The sequence below is a fragment of the Manduca sexta genome, chromosome 15 (genome assembly GCF_014839805.1).
Source record: "Manduca sexta isolate Smith_Timp_Sample1 chromosome 15, JHU_Msex_v1.0, whole genome shotgun sequence".
Lineage (NCBI taxonomy): Eukaryota > Metazoa > Arthropoda > Insecta > Lepidoptera > Sphingidae > Manduca > Manduca sexta.
The window spans coordinates 1,572,055-1,594,245 of NC_051129.1; the positions used below are offsets into that span (position 1 = coordinate 1,572,055).

The window sequence follows — 22,191 nt, forward strand, 5'->3', positions numbered from 1 at the left end:
ATAATGCAATGGTCCGCTCCCGCTATATTCTCAACAATGCAAATATGTTCAGATTAGAAAGGACATTGTAAACATTGTTACTGGACATCATGAGACTTCACATCCAATATACACATACACTCACGCCTTTTTATCCTCGAAGGGGTAAGCAGAGACGCAACTGATGCACCCACTTTGCGTCGTGTGTATTCCGCCTCATAATATGATAGGGGGCGAGCCTATAGCCATATGGGATACGAATTCTAAACTACGGGTTGATACTCAGTAGAAAAACCTAATATCACTTTGCCCAGCCGAGGATCAAATCCAACACTTCAGCGCTGCAGTCGTACTGTAATACAACTACGCCACCGAGGCAGTCAATAATTATCGTCGTGATGAGTGCATTGTAGTTCAAAGCTGTGTGATTTAATGTTCTAAATACTGTTGCAATTGTTCATGTGTGGTCGTCTTTGAGTGAGTGCAGTCAGGCGAGCACCCGTCTCGCTATTCAGTTGTATAAAATTAGTGACAACATAGCCATTCCTATTGTAAATTTTAAAGCTAATTCTGAAAATTGAATATACTCGTAAACCCGCATGAAATTTGTGCATATTGCAAATTGAATTATTTAATAATGCATTTAATTAACGTGTGGTAATTAACGGAATCATAGATATTTTCAATGTTTCGTTAATATTGTTATCGTAGGTAGCGTGTGGTTTTGTTATTATGATTATAATCATTTTAATATGTAAGTTTTATTTATTTTATTGAAGTCCCAAATACTATACATTCAGGCAAATACGATATTCTTTATACTCTGTATTCTATATCCAACTGGGTAGCTTCTAGCCTAAACCTGATAAATGACCCACAGTAGAGGTACAAACTCGAGCACCTCATTATTAAAAATGCTTTCAACTTACAGTCATACCAATCCTTCACGCAATTTCACCGTACACATACGAATTCTACAACGTCATTCACGGCAGCCTCAAATTCAAAGATCTGTACATACAACCGGATACAAATAGCACCGAAGACGAAGAGATAGATGACGAATCAGAAGAGGACATCGGCTTCGAACAACAGCTATTCCCTCGTATCGACATCATAGCGACCCCACACGACCACGACCTGCTCGATTTCAACGAAATATCTAAACAACTATCAAACATCACCAGAAGAGGATCCTATGGCGACTTCTACGGGCACGATGACCCTCAAGACTGGCTGTACGGGAAAATGGAGCCGAAGAAGAAGATGATGCTGATCAAAACAAACATACAATTCTTGATACATACGAGGTATAAGGTGTACGCGGCGTTGGCGCAGAGGAAAAGGTTCCGCACCGATAAGCGATACAGGCTCGGGTACCTGTTCAATAGGTTGAGGAGATTGAAGACTGAAATGAGGAAGATAATAGCGGCGGCCTCTTTGCAAAACGCTTCGAACCCTTGGTTCAAGAGTCTGACATCTCTTATGAGGCTGTATGAACAAGTGGTGCGGTTCGACGTGGATATCAGAGATACATCAGATTATATACGGGAAATTTATAACACGGAATCGGCTGTTGACTTCATCATCGTAGGTAAAAAGGATTCACCAAATACAGCTAGCAAAAACCAGTAAATGGTGAAAACAATTTGCGTATTATTTACTTAAATATGTAAATCTTTGTCTCTATTTGATAAAATAAGCATATTAACACATACACATACTGTTTAGCAAACAGACGTAATTCCAAATTTTCTTGATTGATATAGTATATACCTTGTGGCTAATGCGTGTCAGGGTAAATCGCTTGCCTGACGGTAATGACTGTGACCCATAAACTATTCCAACGCCCCCCAAAACTTTAGATTACAAATAGCTATATAATATTGAGGTCAACACCTTGAGACCCTAGACGTAAAGTTCCTTAATGAGCCGATATGATTCAGTAAAGGGCGGCCTTTTACAAAACAAGGAACTTTCTGTAATGTTCTTGAAGACGTAGTGGTGTTGCGTTGAACCCAAAAGCTGAATATAACGGCAAGTTAGAGAGAGAGTGCAGGAGACAAACAAAGGGGGTGGGAGAAAGAGACGGAGATTCCCTTGGATTTGTAGGTACTGCAGCGGTATAAAGAGGCCAACACGCTATTATACCAAAAAGATTTTTGCATACGATTAGTGGTACGATTAGCTAAGGAATATTTTCTCTCGTACAACGTCCTCGTATAACTTGTTTAATGTACTTACAAATACCAATATTGAGGGATATTTAAAAACTAGCCCTCGTATTCAGACGTTTTTTATCTAAGGACGGAGCAAAGCTGTGATAACAAGTCTGTTTTTCAGTGCTGACGGCATGGCAGTCTTCACAGTGCGTAGACATAGGGTCGTTGTGATTGGCTAATATTGTATCTCAATATTAGAGAAGACTTGATATCACAGCATTATTTCGTCCTTAGATACAAAACGTCTATGAATAAGAAGGTAATACTATTCCTTAAAGGCTGGCAACGCATCGATATTTCCTATGGTATTACAGACATTTAGGTAGGATATAATTTACCACCACCACTAATTTGCGACCACCATACACAAGGTGTTACACCCGGCATAGTGGCCCATGTAAGTGTATCGCGTTCCGGGATCAGTCTGTGTATATCCGGTCCCATCAGGCCGGCATAATTGTGTAAACTGCTGAGGGGTAATCATCCCTCGTCAGTCAACATTCAATTGGACCCCACTCCACTTACCATCAGGTGCAGTGAGGTCACAATGCTGTGCTCGGATAAAAAATAAATAAAAAAAAAAAACATTTATACGCAGCAGTGACCACTAATGAACAAATGAACCTTTGGTACTTTTAGATCTTGTACCATCAAAAAGGACGAGCTGGTTTTATATAACTCTACATAAGATATTCTCTTGTGTTAAAAGAATCACGCGCTAGAAAGCATTAACTTTTTTTACGGATAAGTCAAATCGTGAGTCGTCACTCAAGGACTGCCTCGGTGGCGTAGTTGTACTGTAAGCATGGTACGATAGCGCTCCTAGGTTCGAGTCCCGGGTCGTGCAAAGTGATATTTGGGTTTTTCTGCTTAGTATCAGCCCGAAGTCTGGAATTTGTGCCCGATGTGGCGACAGGCTCGCCCCCTATCACATCATGGCACGGCGAAAAGTGGGTGCCCTGATGCGCCTCTGCATACCCCTTCGGGGATAAATGCGTGATGTTGTGTGTGTGTGTGGCACTCAATGAACTGCGCTCGTGTTAAGCCTAGCATCTACAAGGCTAGCCCTTTCTATTTAATTAGTCAGACCTGAAACTAACATTTTACTTTAAAGATTATTAAAAAATGGCAAAGTTTTACCCTGACATTACATAACATTTAATAGGCTCTGTTATGAAAAATATATAGCCTTAATACACTTACAGTATAAAATTATAATTAATGTAAAAAAATCATAATTAAATTTCCCCACAACACATTCATTACCTAATAAAAATGTAAATATTACAGCGATTATGTCATTTGCATAATGTTTCACAGACCGCTATGATGAATGGAATAATTATTTTATGTTGTAAGTCATGTAATATTTTTATTATGTTTTTTTTTCAAGTTTGCTATTGTTCTTTAAAAGAAGTGTTTAGTATTTTGTTTACAGTTTCAATTGTTTATTGCTCCATAATATATTTTTTTCTGAGATATATGATTCATATTTAACGTAAAAAAATTCTTTGACACATAAAAAATTACGTTTAGATGTCGTAATAAGACGAGCTGGATAAAAAGATTCGAAAAATATTTACTAAAGCTAATACGACGTATCTGTTACATAACGTCCTCCACTCATGATATGCTATAAAAACTTAAAATTTCAGTACTGATACTATCAACGCGAAGTTCTGACATTGATCTCGACGAAGAATTCCCCGACATTAACGACTTATTTGTGATCGAAGAAAAAAAAGACAATCATATCAGAAACATACCCGGAGTATTTGTCAAAAACATAGTAGTCGACATAGAAAAGCTGAATCTAACTAAATTCGTTCAAAAACTCGACACATATAAAGGCAAACTCAATGTTGGTGCAACAAAACCCAGAACCAAAGTCGCTCAGATAGATTTGGCTGAGTTAGGTATTCAATTGAACGATACGAGAAGACAAGTGATCCGATGGGATGGAGACACTTTAGCTTTTAAGCAAGCGTCTTTCCACATGACAAAGCAAAAGGCACTAGATTTAATACTTCAACTTATTTACATGGCGAGGCATAAGTTGAGAGAGCTGGAGAGTTGCAAATACTTCAGCAGGACTGACACTGGATACCGTATAGCATTCGTATACAGGCATTTGCGAAGGATCTTCAAGAGAATGATGGATATATACGCCATAATGTACAAAAACAAGACGAAATGGTTCCACCAAGACTGGCATCTTCAGCTGCACACTAAAGCTACAAAATTGCATGTAGATTTCTTGTATTTATGGTGGGTTTTGATTAGGCTAGATGAGAAATATAGTATCAAGCAAGGGATACGATCCCGGGTGCCCAAATGGATGTCGTCAAAAAGACCAACTACTACGAGAACACCTCCACCAAGCGGTTAGGAAGCTGGTAAACAATGTCTGAACACGGTCGACATTATAGAAAAAAAATCTACTCAAGCCACGTAAGTCTAGAAGCAACAAATACGACTGCATTAGAAGTTCGATTTCCAGCTCCAGCAACAACCTGTACGTCTTTGAAGAAAATCACATTATCCATATTTATGTTGTAAATGCGAATGTAATTTTCACTATCTGTTACGCTTCCACTTAATACTATACCACTAAATTAGTTAATTTCGATAAAATTTGATACGAAGATTGTTTGAGACCCTGGAAGGGACATGGACAACTTTTGATTTTGGAAAGTATACGTTAAAACTTTATCGCGGAAAATCTATTTCACGTGGGCTTAGCTAAGTAAAGCATATTCTCAGAAGATTGAACCTACAACTTCTGTCATCATCTCCCCACGCGTCATGCTACAGGCAGCCATAATTACATGATGTTTAATATGTTACTATGTTTTAATACTAATAAATATACTTTAACCAATACCCACCAAGTTATGGTTCAAACTATCCCCAGCAAAGGAATTATAGATACATAATTATTGCCCATAATTTATTTATACATAATGGCAGGTTTAAAAACTAATAAATACCTATAAATATAATCTACACGGAACACAGATATAATTACAATTCATTATCACCTACTAAAACTATTAATCGAATGTAATGGAAAACAATAAAATTAAAATTGACCATGCGGAAATTTTTTGTATATATAAATGCGCTGATCGAAACGAACTGTAATTTATAACTATGATATTACTCTTCACGCTGTTTGTTAGCGGTAAGTTTCTTATAATTGTTTTTAATGGAGACGAGAAAATTACTCGCCTGATGATAGGTACAACTTCCCGAATATTATACAGAATAAAAAAAACCTCGGTAAGACTAAATTGCTGCTCTAGCTGCGAGAAATATAATAACGACCAAATTACCTAAAGAACTTACATCAAACTGGAACGCAACTGGGCTTCCTGAAGTATAAACGGGATTAACCTGACAAGACACTATAATAATAAAATATATATTCTTATCAACAAACCAGTTCACCATCTACGCTGAGCCTGAAACCACAATCCAATAAACACAAACGTGACGCCTTTTCAGGTATCAAACCATCTCTACAATTAGAACTGCGGCCCGGAGAGCCGGTGCCGAACGCGGAGATCCTGGACCAAGTCCTCACCAACAACAACATCTTAAACGGTTCGAATGCGAACGATGGTTCTGTATTCGACTTCCTCTTCGGCGACGGCAGCTCCTCCAACAAATACAACGCTGACAACCTCGACGTCAGCGTCCTGGACTATCAAAATATCCACAAAATTGTCGAAGTCGCCAAAAGGAATTACGAAGCGAGCCGACGCCAATACCGACCCAAGTGGCTCGTCGAACGAGAAGCCTACTATGACGGTCCATTCTTCATCTCCAAAGCGTTTGATATGATGAAGCAGTCCATCTACGCTACCAGGTACAGGATGGACATGACGAAGCCTTTCAGAAAACGATTTTTTTCAGACATCAGTTACAATATAGCAATCCTTTATGGATCTTTGACGCAGATACTTTTGAGAATGGACAATATGTACACCCAGATGAGGTATCTCGGCTGGAAGAGCCATTTCATATGGTATCTGATATTGTACGAGAAGATTTTGGCTGCTCATGTAGACGCCACGTCGATTGTCCACAGGATGTTCGAGTTCCAGAAGGTTTGGGTGGAGAGGACGCGCACAAAGGATTACGAAATTGCGTTAGACAGGGAACATACTCATCCACCTGAATCATAGAGTCTGGGCTGGTGTCAGATAGAACAAAGTTTGTCACGCTTTGTAAATGGTGTTCTTCTAAAACGCTTAAAACGCGAATCGAGGATTTCCCAGCGCGTTCGAAGCGATACCGATAATTTCATTGGCGACTAATTTCTAGTTGGACTTGACAATGTCTGTGATTGGCCAATTTCTAACAGCAAGTGTGTATTATACCACAACCGATAATAGGCCTTTAGTAATAAAAGGGGCTCGGACTTTTACTTACCATACGACCAGTAGAAGACTATAATATAGCTTAATTTATTCCATACATAAATATACAATAAACCTTTTTTTTTTAGTGTTAGACTGCGTAAATATAAAAGCACGTAACTTCAGAATTAAAATATTTCAAATGCAGGACTAGTGTGCTGTTAAAGTGAGCAATTTTTCCTCATTTATATTATTAGTTGTGGAGCTTTTTTTCGCCAAAGTTAAAAATAAAATGCGATTTTTAAATGTCGAAATGTTCCTAGGATTAATCTCCATATCTTCGGCTCTAATGATAGTTCCCTTCTCGTAGAGTTGTTAGTTTACTCAATACTCTTATTCTGTCCAAAATTTTATTATACCTACTGTTCTAAAATAGGAAATTCAAATTACATAATGCAACTGATAAGTACATGGCAAAATTAATAAAAGGAGGTAGACCATTGACGTGTATTCTATAGACACGAACGTCCACATAAACTATTTTTTCAAAATCTGGATAAAGTTCGCTGCAAAGTTAAAATATCAATCATCGTTTAACCAAACTTTAAACATGCAGCGCTAAAGATTTTTAAATAGAGTATAACTAAAATGGCAACCAATACCAGATTGCAGTACACTTCAGTTGAACACAGTGAGTGTTCAGCCAGATCCAGTTCGTAGTACATATATATCGATGAGGTAGACTAAATAAATATCATTTTTAGATCTATGAAAAACTTTATTTTTAAAAGCAAAACATGATTTTTTAATCACACCAAAAATGCTCTAACATTTAAAAACGTAGTTTTATTTCTATGCACATATTCCATTCGTTATTGTTTGAGAACTAGACTAAAACTATGTAATTGGATGTATTGACTATTTTTTTAAAATTAATCACAAATCCGGTCCAAATAACTAAATAAAATGTAAACGATGTTTTTAAGTTTGGAAAAAAAATATTTAAAAATAGAATAGTTCGATGTCAAAAATTCCAATTCACGCATCATTTATAAAAAAAAAAAAAAAAAAAAAACATATTTACATTTTATCTATTATGCCTTGAACCGGACTGAAAAATCAATATCATAACATTTTAATTACTATAGCAACTCGATTATTTATAATTGATACAATGTAAAACTAATTACTATTTTGAAGGTAAAAACACCTATTTTTGTTTGACTTAAGCACAACCGAACTCCTTGTGATATGATTGGCCTAAATCAATATATTCGAAGCTGGAAGTATTGTACCAAAATCATATTTCGTCTAGTATTTAACAAAGAACCTTAACTGTCAATATTGGCCTAAACTCTAATAAAATATCAATTAAACTGACAATTTTATTGGACTATACAAAACATTGATATTGACACTTAGCCTTAGTAATTTTGAGCCTGGCTTAAATATGTTGATAAGTGGCCTATTTTCAAGATAATAAAGCCCATTTTCGCTTATCCCTAATTTGAAATCCCCGCAAACACGTCATTCCGCGACATTAGCTTCTAGCTTTGCCATGACATCGTATTAATTTAAGTTTTCTTTTAAGGATGCCTTTAATTTTACTAGTAGATGGAAACTTGCACTATATAATTATAAATGTCAACAAATATGGACCTTATAACTCATAGGATAAAAGTCATTTTTACTTATCAACATATCCCCATAAGGCTGAATTTCTAAAACACATTACGTGCCACGTCTAGATGCCTTAAAATTATCACATTCAAAATGGCTGCCTAAACACTAACAATAAATACCTACGCTATGGAATAAGGCGTACTATACATGATCAATTTATAACTAAACTTATAGTGTTTGTACATTTAATGGGAAGCCTAAATAAAGCCAAAATATAAATATCATTGGAAACTGCTTTACGAATTATTGTAAAATTCTTGTACATGGATAGTTTGTCAAGGAGCTTGTATCTACATTATTAAAGGTTTGTTAGCAACATTGGAAGCCTCTAAAATCTAAACCTAATTTATGAAATGTGTTGCGAACCTTATAAATGTATGTGCATGTTTTAATGCAGTATGGGTAGTTGTTACTAAACAAATTATGCAAATTTCTTGTTTTGATAGACCTTATTGCCTAAGGCTGAAGGATCAAAATGTAACATATTTATTTACTGATGACATTTTATTCCTCTCACGGCATAGAGACTCTGACAAGTATAGTTGAATAAAATAAAGACTAAAGAAATATAATAAGGCTCTTCTCTGAATTATGTCGACCAATTACCCAATCAGATACTAAAATATCGAATGCTATGGTAATGGCAAAAATAAGTCGTCTCGTGTTTTATTTTATCGTGTTGACATTTAACGTCAGAGGAAGAGATAAAACTATGATTGACATATACAGGGTCATTATGACATTGCGTTACTAAATGAAGCCATATATTCATCTTTACCTCTAACATTGTGTCAAAAATCACCCAAGAATAACAAATATTTTCGCTAAAAACTCCGGTTTAAGTTTTTTGATCTTTTTGTAGTTAAGTGCAAATATGGTGTCTGTATATTTCTGACTGAAAGTATGATGTTGACTATTTCAAAGTAGTATTAGTAGAGAAAGGTCATGAAAAATATAATTTTATTTTGTTTCGAAAATATTTTTTTTTAATATTATATCTCTGGAATAATATAAAAGTATGATGTTGCTCCAACAATTTCATAGTAAGAGTAGTTAGGGATAAAAAAAAATAATTAAATTTTATTTTGATTGCAAGTTATTTTCTATTATATTTACGGTGACAATATTTATGGTAGAGTTGTTCTCAAGAAGACAAGTATATGGTTTCATTTCTTAACACATCAAAATGATTCTGTATATGATGTGTTATATATATTATTTATTAATGGTTAAGTTGTAGATGTTATAAATATTAGCCTAAATTGGACAACAAAGAATATCCACAAATACAGACTCCTACATATTACCTAGAGGAACGCGTATGGAATCAATTCCTAAGGCACCCCGAAGACGGTCAAGCGAATTGGGACCGTAAGATATTATCATAGGAAGTAAAATAAAATGAATGGAAACAGTAATTGAGCATATAAAAATACGATTTAATTTTTCATTCATTAAAACAGTTCATCAGTTTTACATCAAGCCGAATATCAGTTTGACCGTCTTCGAGGCGCTTTACATTAAAGCCTTAATATTAATATCTATATTTACAATGACCTATTTTCACATACCTACCGAAATCCGCTACGCTACCTCCCTATGTAACCAAAATGTAGGGTAACATTAAACATATTCAAGCATTTGGAATGATAACAAATTGACTAAAGTATTGACTTAAATAATTACTATTTGATGTTCGTCAGACATATTTGTTTATTAAATTATGCCTCACAGTAAAGCAACATGGAATCACTAATATTGATCTTCGTTAACTATTTATTAAAATTAAGCAGAGCCTATTTTGTCATTTATTTTCAATTGTTTAACAGAAAATAAATATCATTAAATAAAATTACCAAAAAAACAAATTAACATCATATATTGTCTATACAAATAAAACAATCTAAAATACTTAAAATAATACTAGAATATTATAAGGTACGGTTATTGTTTCACTACTTATAATTACAATTATCGGAAATAATTTAATTGAGTGTTGCAACACTGAACGTTGCGTAAAATAAATTAACTACCATCAGGTAAACATAGAATACGAAAAGTATTTTCGTTAATCTCCTAAATTATTGTAAATGCGTAGAAAACAATTCTCAACATAATTATATTTATTCGCCAAGTAAACAACATAACAAAACTCCTATTACCGATATGACTTTTCACTTTTAACTGGCAACACTTTACACTCGATTCTACCAACATTGACAGTTGTAACCAAGCAATGTTGCCAACATAATCAACACACTTATGACATAGAGAAATGAATTGAAACTCCTTAGAACATTAATTTTTCTCATTACTGACTGTTCAAAATACAATTGCGGTAATTTTCTTTATTCCTACGGCCAAAAACTTCTTTGTCGTGTTCGAGTCAAGATCAGTCCATTTCTCTAAATCCAAGAGTGATTTTCAACATGCTTGTCAGATTGACATTGACAGCTGTCATCGCAGTGTTGCCAACACTTCGTAGCTCACGGCACTTGACTGCATACGGTTGGTATGTGTTGTTCCTCTCACTGGTTCTTCGGCTTGTGATGGGCGGTGTCGCTCGCGAACAGGAAAGAGAATTCCGCCCGCTTTTGAGCGTAGGAGATAAATTCGTCTGGAATATAGACAGCTGCGATTAAAAACTGTAATATAAAGTACAGTCATACTGATCAAAATATTTGGTCGGTAAAATAATGTCAACGCATTTTAAAGCAGAGACCTATCGGTCTATGCTTTTTTATAGGTTTTTGTACTATTGTATCAAAACCTATAAAAAATGTAAGATACAAATGAGTCGAAGATTACTATATTTTTAACCGATTTAAAAAATAGTGGAGGTTCTCAACCTGACATGTATGTTTTAGCTTTTAATCTTGTCCCACTCTTAAATTTCTGGAAATTTGCAACGTCGAAATTAATGACCTATTTGTTATATCTATGAGAAAAATATATCTACGGCAGTATGGACAATTGATTCCAATGCCTTTATAACAGTCAGTCAAGTCGTACCGTAAGTGAGGTGTCCCTTGTCGTCGGTGTCGGCCTGGCGGAAGGTGTTGTGCGCGTCCTCCTGGCACAGCGCGAGGCAGCGCGTCGCCACCTCCTCGAACTGCGCAGGAGTCAGGCGGCCGCACCGCGACGGGTCGTACAGCTAAGAACAAGTAAGTATGTTCACGGTTGGATATCGGATGCCATGTTAGAGAGAGAGAGAGAGAAGACTAAAAACTCTACTGTCTCTCTCTCTCTCTCTCGCAAATATGCCAGCTGTTTTGATCAGGGTGGTCTTTCAGTTTTGCGGAATAACGTCGTAATTAGGATGTCTACTCTTACGTGTAGGTGTTACAGTAATTAGAGTTTCCAGACTCCTAGCAAATTGACTTGTTCCTATTTCTCCTCTCAAATATCTATACTACAATGGAGGCTGAGTGCTTGTTATTTTGTTCTTGACGTATCACCTATTAGCGATCCAATAAAAATAAAATAAGGAAAGTGCGAATAAGTGAATGTGCCTTGTATTATTTATTTAAAAAAAAAACAAAATGACATGCATTGAACAATATCTCTAAAAGTATGGTCTTTAATAGTCCACCAGGAGGTTCAGCTCATACGTATAGACATATGAGCTTGAACAACATAGGTTGTGAAAACAAAAACACACACCCACATACTTCTGCAACCAGGGCACCCACTTTTCGCCAAGTATTCCATCCCATGATGTGATAGGGGATGAAGCTATCATCACACTTAACATAAATTCCTGACTCCAGACTGATACTAAGCAGAAAAAGCCAATATCACCCGAGCCGGGATTCGAACCCAGGACCTCGAAGCTCATATCACGCACGATATACAACTAACTGGGGCATCTAAAAATCTCAATAAGTTAACAGTTTACAACTACGCCAATCTAAAACTAAGGCTATCACGAAATCCTAATAAGTTTTTACCTTGAAAGCGTAGGAGAGCACCTCGGAGAGCGGCGCGTGTTGCAGCGACAGGAACATGGCGCACAGCAGGTAGTCCGGCAAGTACACCAGCCCACTCGACCGCTGCGGACCAAGACGAGATTCTTATACTACACTCTTATTCAAGATTAGTGGGAGGAGCTCAGACACTTCTGGGCAGGACTATGGTATGGTGAAGTCTATTTCTAAGTGATATATAATAAATATAATAATATCAGCCCTGTAGTCTACCGCCCCTCTGCTGGGCACGGGCCTCGTATTACTGAGAGGGATTAGGCCTTAGTTCACCACGCTGGCCTAGTGCGGGTGGGTAGACTTCACACACCCTCGAAAATTCCTATGGAGAATTTCTCAGGTATGCATGTTTCCTCACGATGTTATCCTTCATCGTTAAAGCAAACGATAATTCATAAAGAATACACTCATATTATTTTAGAAAAGTTAGAGGTGTGTGCCCTTGGGATTTGAACCTGCGGACATTCGTCTCGGCAGTCCGTTCCACAACCAATAGGCTATCGCCGCGTTTTTTCTCATACTAGGCTCTTATTCAAAATTAATGGGAGGAGCTAAGATACTTCTGGGTAGGACTATGGTTTGGTAGTTTCTATTTCTAAGTAGTGTGTAAAAATTGTTATTCTGTTTTTTTTATTGCTTTGCATGACGAGACGAGCTTGCAGTTCGCCTGATGGCAAGCGATACGACCGCCGATAAACAGTAGGAACACTATAAGACCTTAAATTACAAGTATTGTTTGATATTTTACTGCGCTCGCCATCCTGAGACGTGAGATGTTAAGTAATTGTTAAGTGATTTTAACCATCCTTAAATATTATCAAACTCACAGACAGAGAGCTGTGTGTCTGTGTGAAAGCGATAAATTTAAAAACTACCGAATGATTTTCGATGAGATTTGGTATGGAGATAGTTTAAGACCCTGGGCAGGAAATAGGCATATATAAAATTTTGCAATATAAAAACCCAACACTTATAAATAAGAGCTCGTCTTCTCCTCACCTGCAGGAATATCTGGTGCAGTCGGTGCAGGCGCGCATCGGGCTCCACGCCCAGCCGCGCCGCCAGCTCCTCCGCCGACACCCAGCGGCACCGCTCCGGGACCCCCTCCGCCGCCAGCCGCAGCTCCGCCTGCGACCTGTCCAGGCTGGAATGGCACATCCAGCTATCAGTTTATATCCTCACTAAATGCCTACACCAACATGGTCCAGGTCACAGAAACTGGGATGAATTGATATCTCAAACCTATATTATGTTGGTTATGAAAATTGTGTTTGTAAATTAAGACGAATGCTCATTGAACACCGTTATTTATTAATTACATCGCTCCTTTTCTCCTGGATTTCTCTCTCACAGACTATGTCAGTGAAGGAACAGAGAGGGCACCATAGTAGAAGGTACGGGAGGTACGTGGCTGATCTCCGATGGGATAGGCCGCCGTGGCCGAAATTCAGCTAGGTGATTCATTTTGTACTTTGTACACAAATATACAATCGATGACAAAAAGTAAGCCCCGAGTTTCTTTATACCTTTCTTCTTCAGGTAGTCATCGCTTTAGTAGCTAGTGAATGGTTAGCAAGCTAGCTAGGTTAGGGCTCATATCGTCCTCACCAGTGAGGAAGACCACGCTTTACCTTTTTATATCCTTTTACCTGCCAGCCCAAACTTTAACTTCTACTATTTTGACCGTACCTAAATTATTATGGACAAGCTACTTGATGCGGAGGATCTGATCCAACTGTGTCTATTTCGAAAACCAAACTACTCTGGAGGAAACAAATGGTGAAAATGCGCTACTATTTTGAGGCAGTCAAAATAGTAGAAAAGCTTTAATTTGTTCACAATGTATTTGTGGTACAGCAATTCTGAGAATTAAAACAGTAGTTCCAGAGATTATCATATTTTCCACGAGCTAAATAGACCTTACCTGCCTTCAAATTTGTATATATATTTTTTTTACATTGAAGTCTAAATTCCCCATCCTGTAATATATATATTTTTTTACATAAAAGTATAAATTCCCCTACCTCCAAACTCATATTTTTTTACATTCAATAAATTTCCCTACGTTCTAACTTATATTATTTATATTCAATTCTAAATTCCCCCACCTTCAAACATATATTTATTATAAGCATAAATTTCCGTATAAATAATCTCACCCAAGCTGTGTCCGTATCTCGCTGACCTCCCTGGCCGCGGCGGCTCCCGGGATGCCGAGGTGCTTAGCTCGTGCGATTAACCGACAGTCGTCGTACGTGTAGTCCAACACCGGCACGCCAAGAGCCCTGGAACATTAAAAACGAAGATTGGTGCTGATATTGAGTACTTCCTATCCAAAATAACACTAAAGACAAAGACGAAGGCATAGTAGGAGAGACTGTCCAAAGACAAAGTACTTGTAGAGGAGATTCATTAACTGGCAAAATTGACATTGCTAGAACAAAAAATGTACTGAAGTAAGCAAGACATTCTCTCGAGAGGTTTTTTAACCTACATGGCAAAATGATTTCTTATGTTTACGCGAATGTTAGACATTGAAATTAAACTAATTTTCGGATTCTATCGCGATGTTAGTATTTTATTTTCTCCTTGAAAATAAAATACTAACATCGCGATAGAATCCGAAAATTAGTTTAATTTCAATACATGGCAAAATGTCTAGACTGAATTTTAATTATAATATCGACCAACATGAAGCTTGACGTACATACAACGAACCGCAAGAATTGTGTCAATCAGTCATTTACTACATTACAGCGTGGTGGACTAAGGCCTAATCCCTCTTACTAGTAGAGGAGGCCTGTGCCCAGCAGTGGGAATGTATATAATACAGGGCTCATACTTGGACATATTTATATGTATACCAAAATGCCTTTATTATTAATATGTTATCCAAATGAGGTCTTACTTGGCCATAACATCCCTGACATTCCTGGCGTAGAGTTTCGGGTCGCGTTTCTCTTCCTCGCTCGGATAGTACACTGGCAAGAACTCGATCTCGCATGAACTGTGCACTTGCGTCAGTGTCAGCCAGAGGAGCTTCAGTCTGTGAAGAGAGATAGTTATTTGTGACGTTACAAATGATGAATACTAAGGTGGTTTGGGTATTTGAAGAGGATGGAAGATAGGAAACTGGCAAAGAAGATATATAAGGGGAATGTGGATAAAAGAGCCAGCAGTGGTCGACCGCACCGAACCTTCGAGTGTCAGATATCTGACATTCTTAGTAAAGTCCAGGTTAAAAGTACCCTAAACCGGCGACAACGCATGAACAAATTGATGAAGGTGGAGGAAGCGAGAGAAGTATGCCAGAATCGTGCAAAGTGTCAATCAATAGTCTCTGCCTACCTCTATGAGATAGAGACGTGATACTATGAATGTGAAAATGATAACATGTCAAATGGTACCCACAGGCCAGAAGGTGTTTAGATCGTTACAACTTTTAAGCAACAAGATTTATACGCCTCAAAAATAAGTTTTTATAAATATTCTATTTTATTCCATTTATGCAGATTTTATCTTTGAAAATGAACAAAGCAAATTCTCTTGTATCTACAACGAATACTAGCCTATCATAAAAATACACTCTGTATACATACGCTCCAGGTCCTTCCCAGGTCCAGGTGACAGTGTCTCTTGCATTAGGATATCTGATGGTAACAGGCTGTACAGGAACTCCAGGGTAGAACCCGCCGGGCTTGAACGTGATCAGACAAGAGCGGTTGGTGCAAGTGCCTTCTGGGAATATCAGCACCTGGAAACAAAGTTTAGAGGTGAGTGGTTTTATAAGTATAGAGGCATATGGCGAAAACGTCAGCTATTCAATCGGCCCAAAAATGCCATGAGCACTCTATCAGGAGTATGCGACTACGAAGAGATTTTATTAGTAAAAATCCTACTTCCCACTAATCTTGGTAATATTATAAACTAGGTGTAGCTCGCGGAAAAAGCCTATCCAGCTATAAAAATTCCAAAATGATTGCAACGATCCATATTTCTATCTGAACAACGCTAGCGTCATCTACTTAACATTCAAATAGTCCCCACAGAAGCAATTTACCGGGATGCATCCATCTATCTAGTCGTTCCCTCAATACTGAGGATTATGACCGGGATAGGACATACTTCAATCCAGGAGATGGTCTATCTTTGCCAAATTTTGTGTAAATGCGATAGCAGTTGCTGTGTTTACTTCTTTAACATCTTCACAAATTTGTAGTAGATCATAACTGCCTCGGTGGCGTAGTTGTATTACGGTGCGACTTCAGTACTAAGGTCTCGGGTTCGAGCGAGCGACTTGCGCGTCTCGTCATTTATTTGCATATAAGAAAAGTGCGGCAGTTTGTGAAGATGTATGCGTATTTGTTAGAACTTAGAAGTGACGCGGTAACAGCTGAAACTATGATACAGATAGAGGACCCATTATATTAACGTAATACTATCTATCCCGATTAAGGGCATAACATAGAGAGATTTAAACTTTGAACTTATTTTGAGGAAAAGCCGGGCTTAACAACGAGCAAAATTTTGAAAATATATGAAACCTTCCTAATCGAATTTCGGCCACGGCCGCCAATGTCAACGACGATCAGCCACGCAGGACATATTATAGTGCACAAGTGTATGCGCAATACACAGGTGCACTCTCTATTCCTTCACTCTCATAATCCGGTGAGACAGCAATCCGAGGTGATCGGAGAGAAATCAGGCCCAAGACCAACGGCTTTACATACTTTTTGAAAATATAACAAAACAGTCGAACTTATTACACTGAACTTGACATAATTCGCTAAAAGGCCAAACTCAGTAAATTGTCAAGACCTTCCAGATTTTTCCACAATATCGACGGAAAGTAATCGAAACGCATACAAAACCGGTAAACATTCAATACAGCCGACCTCTGTCTTGACAATTTGTCCACAAAGAAACTTCCTGCAGTTAAGGTCATCGCACACTAACCGTAACAGCCGGACTGTGTTACTATTCTACCAAGCGAAATAGACCTTATTTATATCATCAGCCGCAGTATGTCCACTACTGAACATGGGCCACCCCCAAAGATTTCCAGATTAACATATTGGAAGCTTGGAATCTTCAATTTGGCGCTTATACGATGGACTGTCAAATTGCAAAACACCATTAAAACACATGTAAACTACTTCATATTTTTCTATATTTATATATTTAATTATACGTTTACAACATTCCCCCCTGAGGGATTCAGATTATGATAAAAAGTGTTAGAAAATCGACACAGTATTCTCTATTGGGGAACGAACGCAGGACCTTGCGGTTCACAGCAAGTATACCCTTCACTGCAACTAGATGAAAGAGTATCGAGCTGGTGGTAGGATATTTGTGTTAAGCCTGAACGCGACCACCGTACAAGGTGTAAAACCTACCATAGTGACCTATGTTAGTGTGTCGTGTTCCGGGATCAGCCTGTGTATATCCGATTCAAACAGGCCGGCATAACTGTCACAATTAGCGACGGGCAATCATCCCTTTTCAGTCGACATTCTAACTTAACCTCATAGCCCACTTCGCTGACTATCAAATGTTGTGGAGTTACTTTGCCGATCCCTTATAAAAAAGGCGGATCTGGTTGTAGTTCTCTCATATGTAAGAGTCCGCCTGGGTAATTACCACCGCAATGTCTATATCTGCCGCCAAGCAGCAGTGTGTAGTCACTGTTGTGTTTCCGTTTGAAGGACATTATAACTAGTTGGATATTATTAAACTTCTCATGTCTCCAAACAATACTTTGTAATTCAAGATGTTGCATGACGTTTCTTCTGTTTATGGGCGGTATCGCTTACCATTAGGCGAGCAAACTCGTCTCGTCATTCAAAGCAATAAAAAAATGCTATGTCTAAAAACATTATCATTTTTGTCTCTGAAGCAGTAACTGGTGTGCGCTATGTTTAAACGCGACCTAGTCACGGTCACGCGGCAAACAAAAAATACTATATTCGAGTGATTCTCAACAGGCCGCGTTCAAGTAATTGCTGGTTACCATTTCCTGTTGTGTTTCTACAATTTGAGAGCTGATTAATTTTGTCGTAGATATTATAAATCAGTTACAGGATATAAATAACATTACGGATTTTTATAACAAACACACATGACGCTTTAATCCTCCAGGGGGTATGCAGTAATGCAACCACGACACGAACTTTTCGCCAAATGTATTATTTTCCGTGATGATAGGGTGGGGGGTGGGGGGGTTACAAATTCTAGACGCTGACGAGACGACACCTCAGAGCAGTAGTTGACGACGAAGGCACCACTACACCACTGAAGCAGTTTTTTTTCATGAACCTACAAAACATACTAAAGGTTTGTAATTTCTTCTAGGTAGCAGTTATGTGTTCTAATTTAGAGGAAATTATACCTAGTTTTATTCACTAATATGACACTTAATGCCCTATGTCTGGGTGCCGAGCGCAGTAGCCCTATGCAGGAACTATTTTTAAGTTCTACGACTTTCTCCGAAAAGTCAAACCAAAAAAGGCATTACTGTTTGTAAGTATGACATAGCCTGAATATGACCTGCTCCGGAGACATCGCTAGAAATTGGCACCTCCTAAAAATCATTGAATAATCGCAAAAATCATAGGCGACACCCGGCATAATTGAGTCGACTGCCGGGGGGTAATCATCTCTCGTCAGTCGACATTCTATTGGACCCCACTCCACTTACCATCAGATCCGGCAGGGTCACTTTGCACGTATAAAAAACACCCATTGTCCTCCCCAGTGTCATTACCAGTGACGTCACTGCAAACACGCTTAACAAAGCCGAATAAAACCGTCTCATTATTGATTAAATAACGTTGCCAAAACAACTGACAATGAATCACCTTTACAATATGTTTATCGTACGTAATATAAATAGTTATTGACGATTTTGCACGTGTGATGGTCAACCGATGACTAGACGTTTTTCGATGAGTTTATTGGAAATGTAAGTCATTGTGTTGAATAAAATTAATAAATTCTAGAATCTAGACGTAGTAATTTGCACAGGAGGTCCCCATATAACGTAATCACTATCCATCTCATAAGGAAGTTAAATCATATCGAACGCAAGACATTCTAAAAAATATTCTCACGAAAAATAGGCTCATAACGCTTTCTTTTCAAGTATTTTTTCTGATTTGTAAAGGAACACGAATACAATAGAGATAATGAGTAACTCTCTAAAATCTAAATAATTTTTACGAAATGTTACACTTTTTCTTGTCTTAACTGGTCCTTTTATTTGGTTGTCTAAATAATTACATACATATTATAAAACAAAGTCGTGAATGTATGTGATCGATTTTCTCAAAATCTACTGAACGCATTTTGTACGGTTTTACTAAAAGATAGTTCAATTCTTGAGGAAGGTTTACGTTAATAGTACATTACGGTTTTATGTTAATTGACTGAAATATAATGATTACTGTTGAATTGTTCGCGTGGTAGTAAAACATCTCGTTGATCGGGATTTACGCGGGAAATACTTTGTGACACATTGATTTCCACGCGGGCGAAACCGCGCGCACAGCTAGTTATTTATATGATTTCAATGAACGAATGTATTAAGACAAACGAAAAAGTCAAATGAGACGCACAATTTCGTAAAAACTATTTCGTACATTTATTTTGAGAAACACTCTAATTGAAACAGATATTTGTTTTCATTTTATTTTTTTAGTTCCCATAATAAAGACCTAATTAATATTCATTTTATCATAGCACTCCGTTCATTGAAAGTGTTTTCATTGTCTTCTATTGACATCTAAGTGAAAGGATAAACAAACGGACACAGCGAAAACTACGTCAGTGCGTGCTGACTACATTAAGGAATTTTGTTGATTTAATCTCATATGAAAGTCGACATGCAAAATTTCGTGGAAATAATTAGCTTTCGTGTTTTAGACAATTTTATATAATCTTAAAGTACTTTTGGCGTCATTTATAAGGAATCTGATGGTAGATTAGTCTAAGAGAAGATTTTTTTTATAGTAAGTATAGAAAAAGCGGCGATAGCCTACTTGGGTGTGGAACGGACTGCCGAGACGAATGTCCGCAGGTTCAAATCCCAAGGGCACACACCTCTGACTTTTCTAAAAAATCATGTGTGTATTCTTTGTGAATTTATCGTTCGCTTTAACGATGAAGGAAAACATCGTGAGGAAACCTGCACATCTGAGAAGTTCTCTATAGGAATTTAGAGGGGGTGTGAAGTCTACCAATCCGCACTAGGCCAGCGTGGTGGACTAAGGCCTAATCCCTCTCAGTAGTAGAGGAGGCCCGTGCTCAGCAGTGGGCAAGTATATAATACAGGGCTGATATTATTATTATTATTAAGTATAGACTAGCGTTCCCCAAACCATGAGTCGCAACCCACTGGCGAGTCGCGAATGAATATTAGTTGGGCCCTGATAAAAAGAATGAATAATAACTGATGAATGAGAAAAGTAACTAAAATTCATACTAAGACAGCACTTTTTGTGTGTACCACATAATATAAGTTTCTACAATAATTATTATAATGCTACTATCCACTTTGATATTCTACTGTATAATTGTATTACAATGTGTGATTTGAGCATCCTGAATCAATTTATTGTTGTTTTATACAGTTTATGAAGTAGTTTTCCCATTAATTGATCTCTGTGCCGAAAGAAAGAGACTAATTTACTCTTATTATATTTGACTTTTATTAAGTATCAAAAGCCTACGTGACAGTCTAAAAGTGAATTCTGAATTTGGAATTTAGATGGTGCATTCAACTTTAGGAACCACTGGACTAGAGCATTTCCTAAAATATTACAACTTAATGTAACGTTCTTACGGATGGTACAATAGCTCAGTTTCCAAAAGTATCAAGGTTTACCTGCGGCCAGTCTTCTTTGGAGGTGGCCCTTTCGATGATCTCCTTGATTGTGTTCTGCCTGGAGTTGGGGTCATCTCGCCACACGTATACTGGCTGCGTGTAGTTGATCAGTTCTGGAAATGGCGACAAATTTGTAACACAAATGACATTAGAGAACATTTTATTTTTTATATTAAAAACCACAAAAGATATGGAATTGCTATAGTCTTACACCCTTATTCATAGAAGTTTTTTATCTAAGGACGAAGCAAAGCTGTGATGACAAGTTTGTTTCTCAGTGCTGATGACATGGCAGCCTTCGCAGAGCGTAGACATAGGGCCGTTGTGATTGGCTAATATTATTGAATCTCAATATTAGCCAATCATAACAGCCCTATGTCTAAGTTACTCCGTCCTTAGATAAAAAACGTCTATGAATCAAAGGGTTAAATGATATGCGGGTAATTGATTTTATTTTTACATTTAATATTAGTTATATTTTAAATATACAGGACAATAACACATTAACATAAAACCAATTATCTACCTTTGTTATTCACCAGTAACCAGGCATTCATTCTCAATTATTTTATTTATTACTTAAAAATAATACTATTAGCCTTTAGGTACATTAAACTATAATTTAACGTTCTAAATTATATTAATTTTAGAAAAAAAAACATCTACTAAAGCGTTTCTAACACCCATTAATTTTCTAAAAACAAAAAATAGCGTGCCATCTAAACACCATGAAATCATGGAAGCGTGCCCGGGTGAAAGCGATATTGAGAAAATGCCGTGAGATTTGGCATTAACTATGATTTATTACAATCGAAACTATTAGCCAACCGTATAATTCTTTTGCCATTACGTAAATTGTTTAGAGGCTCAAATGTTTTTTCACGAGACGAGACCCTTGTTCAATGATTAACCGACGAAAGTTCATGTTATGTATTTACATATTGTATGCATTGTGATGAAAACTCCGCCATAATAGCTGTCCAGTGAAAGGCTTCCGTGGTCGGCCGATGTAAAACGCGATGTCTTCCGACACATCGGAGGCATATTAAAAGGTACTATGTTAATGTTGGCAA

General features: G+C 37.3%; 3 protein-coding genes across 4 annotated transcripts in view; 2 read left to right on the forward strand and 1 right to left on the reverse strand.

Annotated features, from left to right (window-relative positions):
- Positions 1 to 435: 435 nt before the first annotated feature.
- On the forward strand, positions 436 to 1,627 carry LOC119189406. The gene is made up of 2 exons (XM_037438943.1): positions 436 to 733; positions 911 to 1,627. The coding sequence occupies exons 1-2, from the start codon at positions 712 to 714 to the stop codon at positions 1,612 to 1,614; spliced, it is 726 nt and encodes a 241-aa protein (XP_037294840.1). The 5' UTR covers positions 436 to 711; the 3' UTR covers positions 1,615 to 1,627.
- A 1,828-nt stretch (positions 1,628 to 3,455) lies between these two features.
- LOC119189405 lies at positions 3,456 to 5,084 on the forward strand. The gene is made up of 2 exons (XM_037438941.1): positions 3,456 to 3,555; positions 3,857 to 5,084. The coding sequence occupies exons 1-2, from the start codon at positions 3,528 to 3,530 to the stop codon at positions 4,588 to 4,590; spliced, it is 762 nt and encodes a 253-aa protein (XP_037294838.1). The 5' UTR covers positions 3,456 to 3,527; the 3' UTR covers positions 4,591 to 5,084.
- Positions 5,085 to 7,870: 2,786 nt separating this feature from the next.
- The window catches only part of LOC115452829 (lysophosphatidylcholine acyltransferase), a 51,046-nt gene continuing 36,725 nt past the window's right edge, over positions 7,871 to 22,191 (reverse strand). For both annotated transcript variants that reach the window (XM_037438935.1, XM_037438936.1), the window contains exons 4-11: positions 21,119 to 21,231; positions 15,831 to 15,985; positions 15,140 to 15,277; positions 14,391 to 14,516; positions 13,231 to 13,375; positions 12,199 to 12,300; positions 11,261 to 11,402; positions 7,871 to 10,865 (exon numbers count right to left, since the gene is read on the reverse strand). In XM_037438935.1, coding sequence (XP_037294832.1) covers positions 10,777 to 10,865; positions 11,261 to 11,402; positions 12,199 to 12,300; positions 13,231 to 13,375; positions 14,391 to 14,516; positions 15,140 to 15,277; positions 15,831 to 15,985; positions 21,119 to 21,231 — 1,010 coding nt within the window. In that variant the 3' untranslated portion in view covers positions 7,871 to 10,776. The remainder of the gene's footprint in view (positions 10,866 to 11,260; positions 11,403 to 12,198; positions 12,301 to 13,230; positions 13,376 to 14,390; positions 14,517 to 15,139; positions 15,278 to 15,830; positions 15,986 to 21,118; positions 21,232 to 22,191) is intronic.

Coding starts and splice junctions, on each gene's coding strand:
- LOC119189406 (XM_037438943.1), top strand. CDS start 712: ATGATTATAATCATTTTAATAT. Junction 734..910: donor GATTATAATCATTTTAATAT/GTAAGTTTTATT, acceptor TTCAACTTACAG/TCATACCAATCCTTCACGCA.
- LOC119189405 (XM_037438941.1), top strand. CDS start 3,528: ATGATGAATGGAATAATTATTTTATGTT. Junction 3,556..3,856: donor TGGAATAATTATTTTATGTT/GTAAGTCATGTA, acceptor TTAAAATTTCAG/TACTGATACTATCAACGCGA.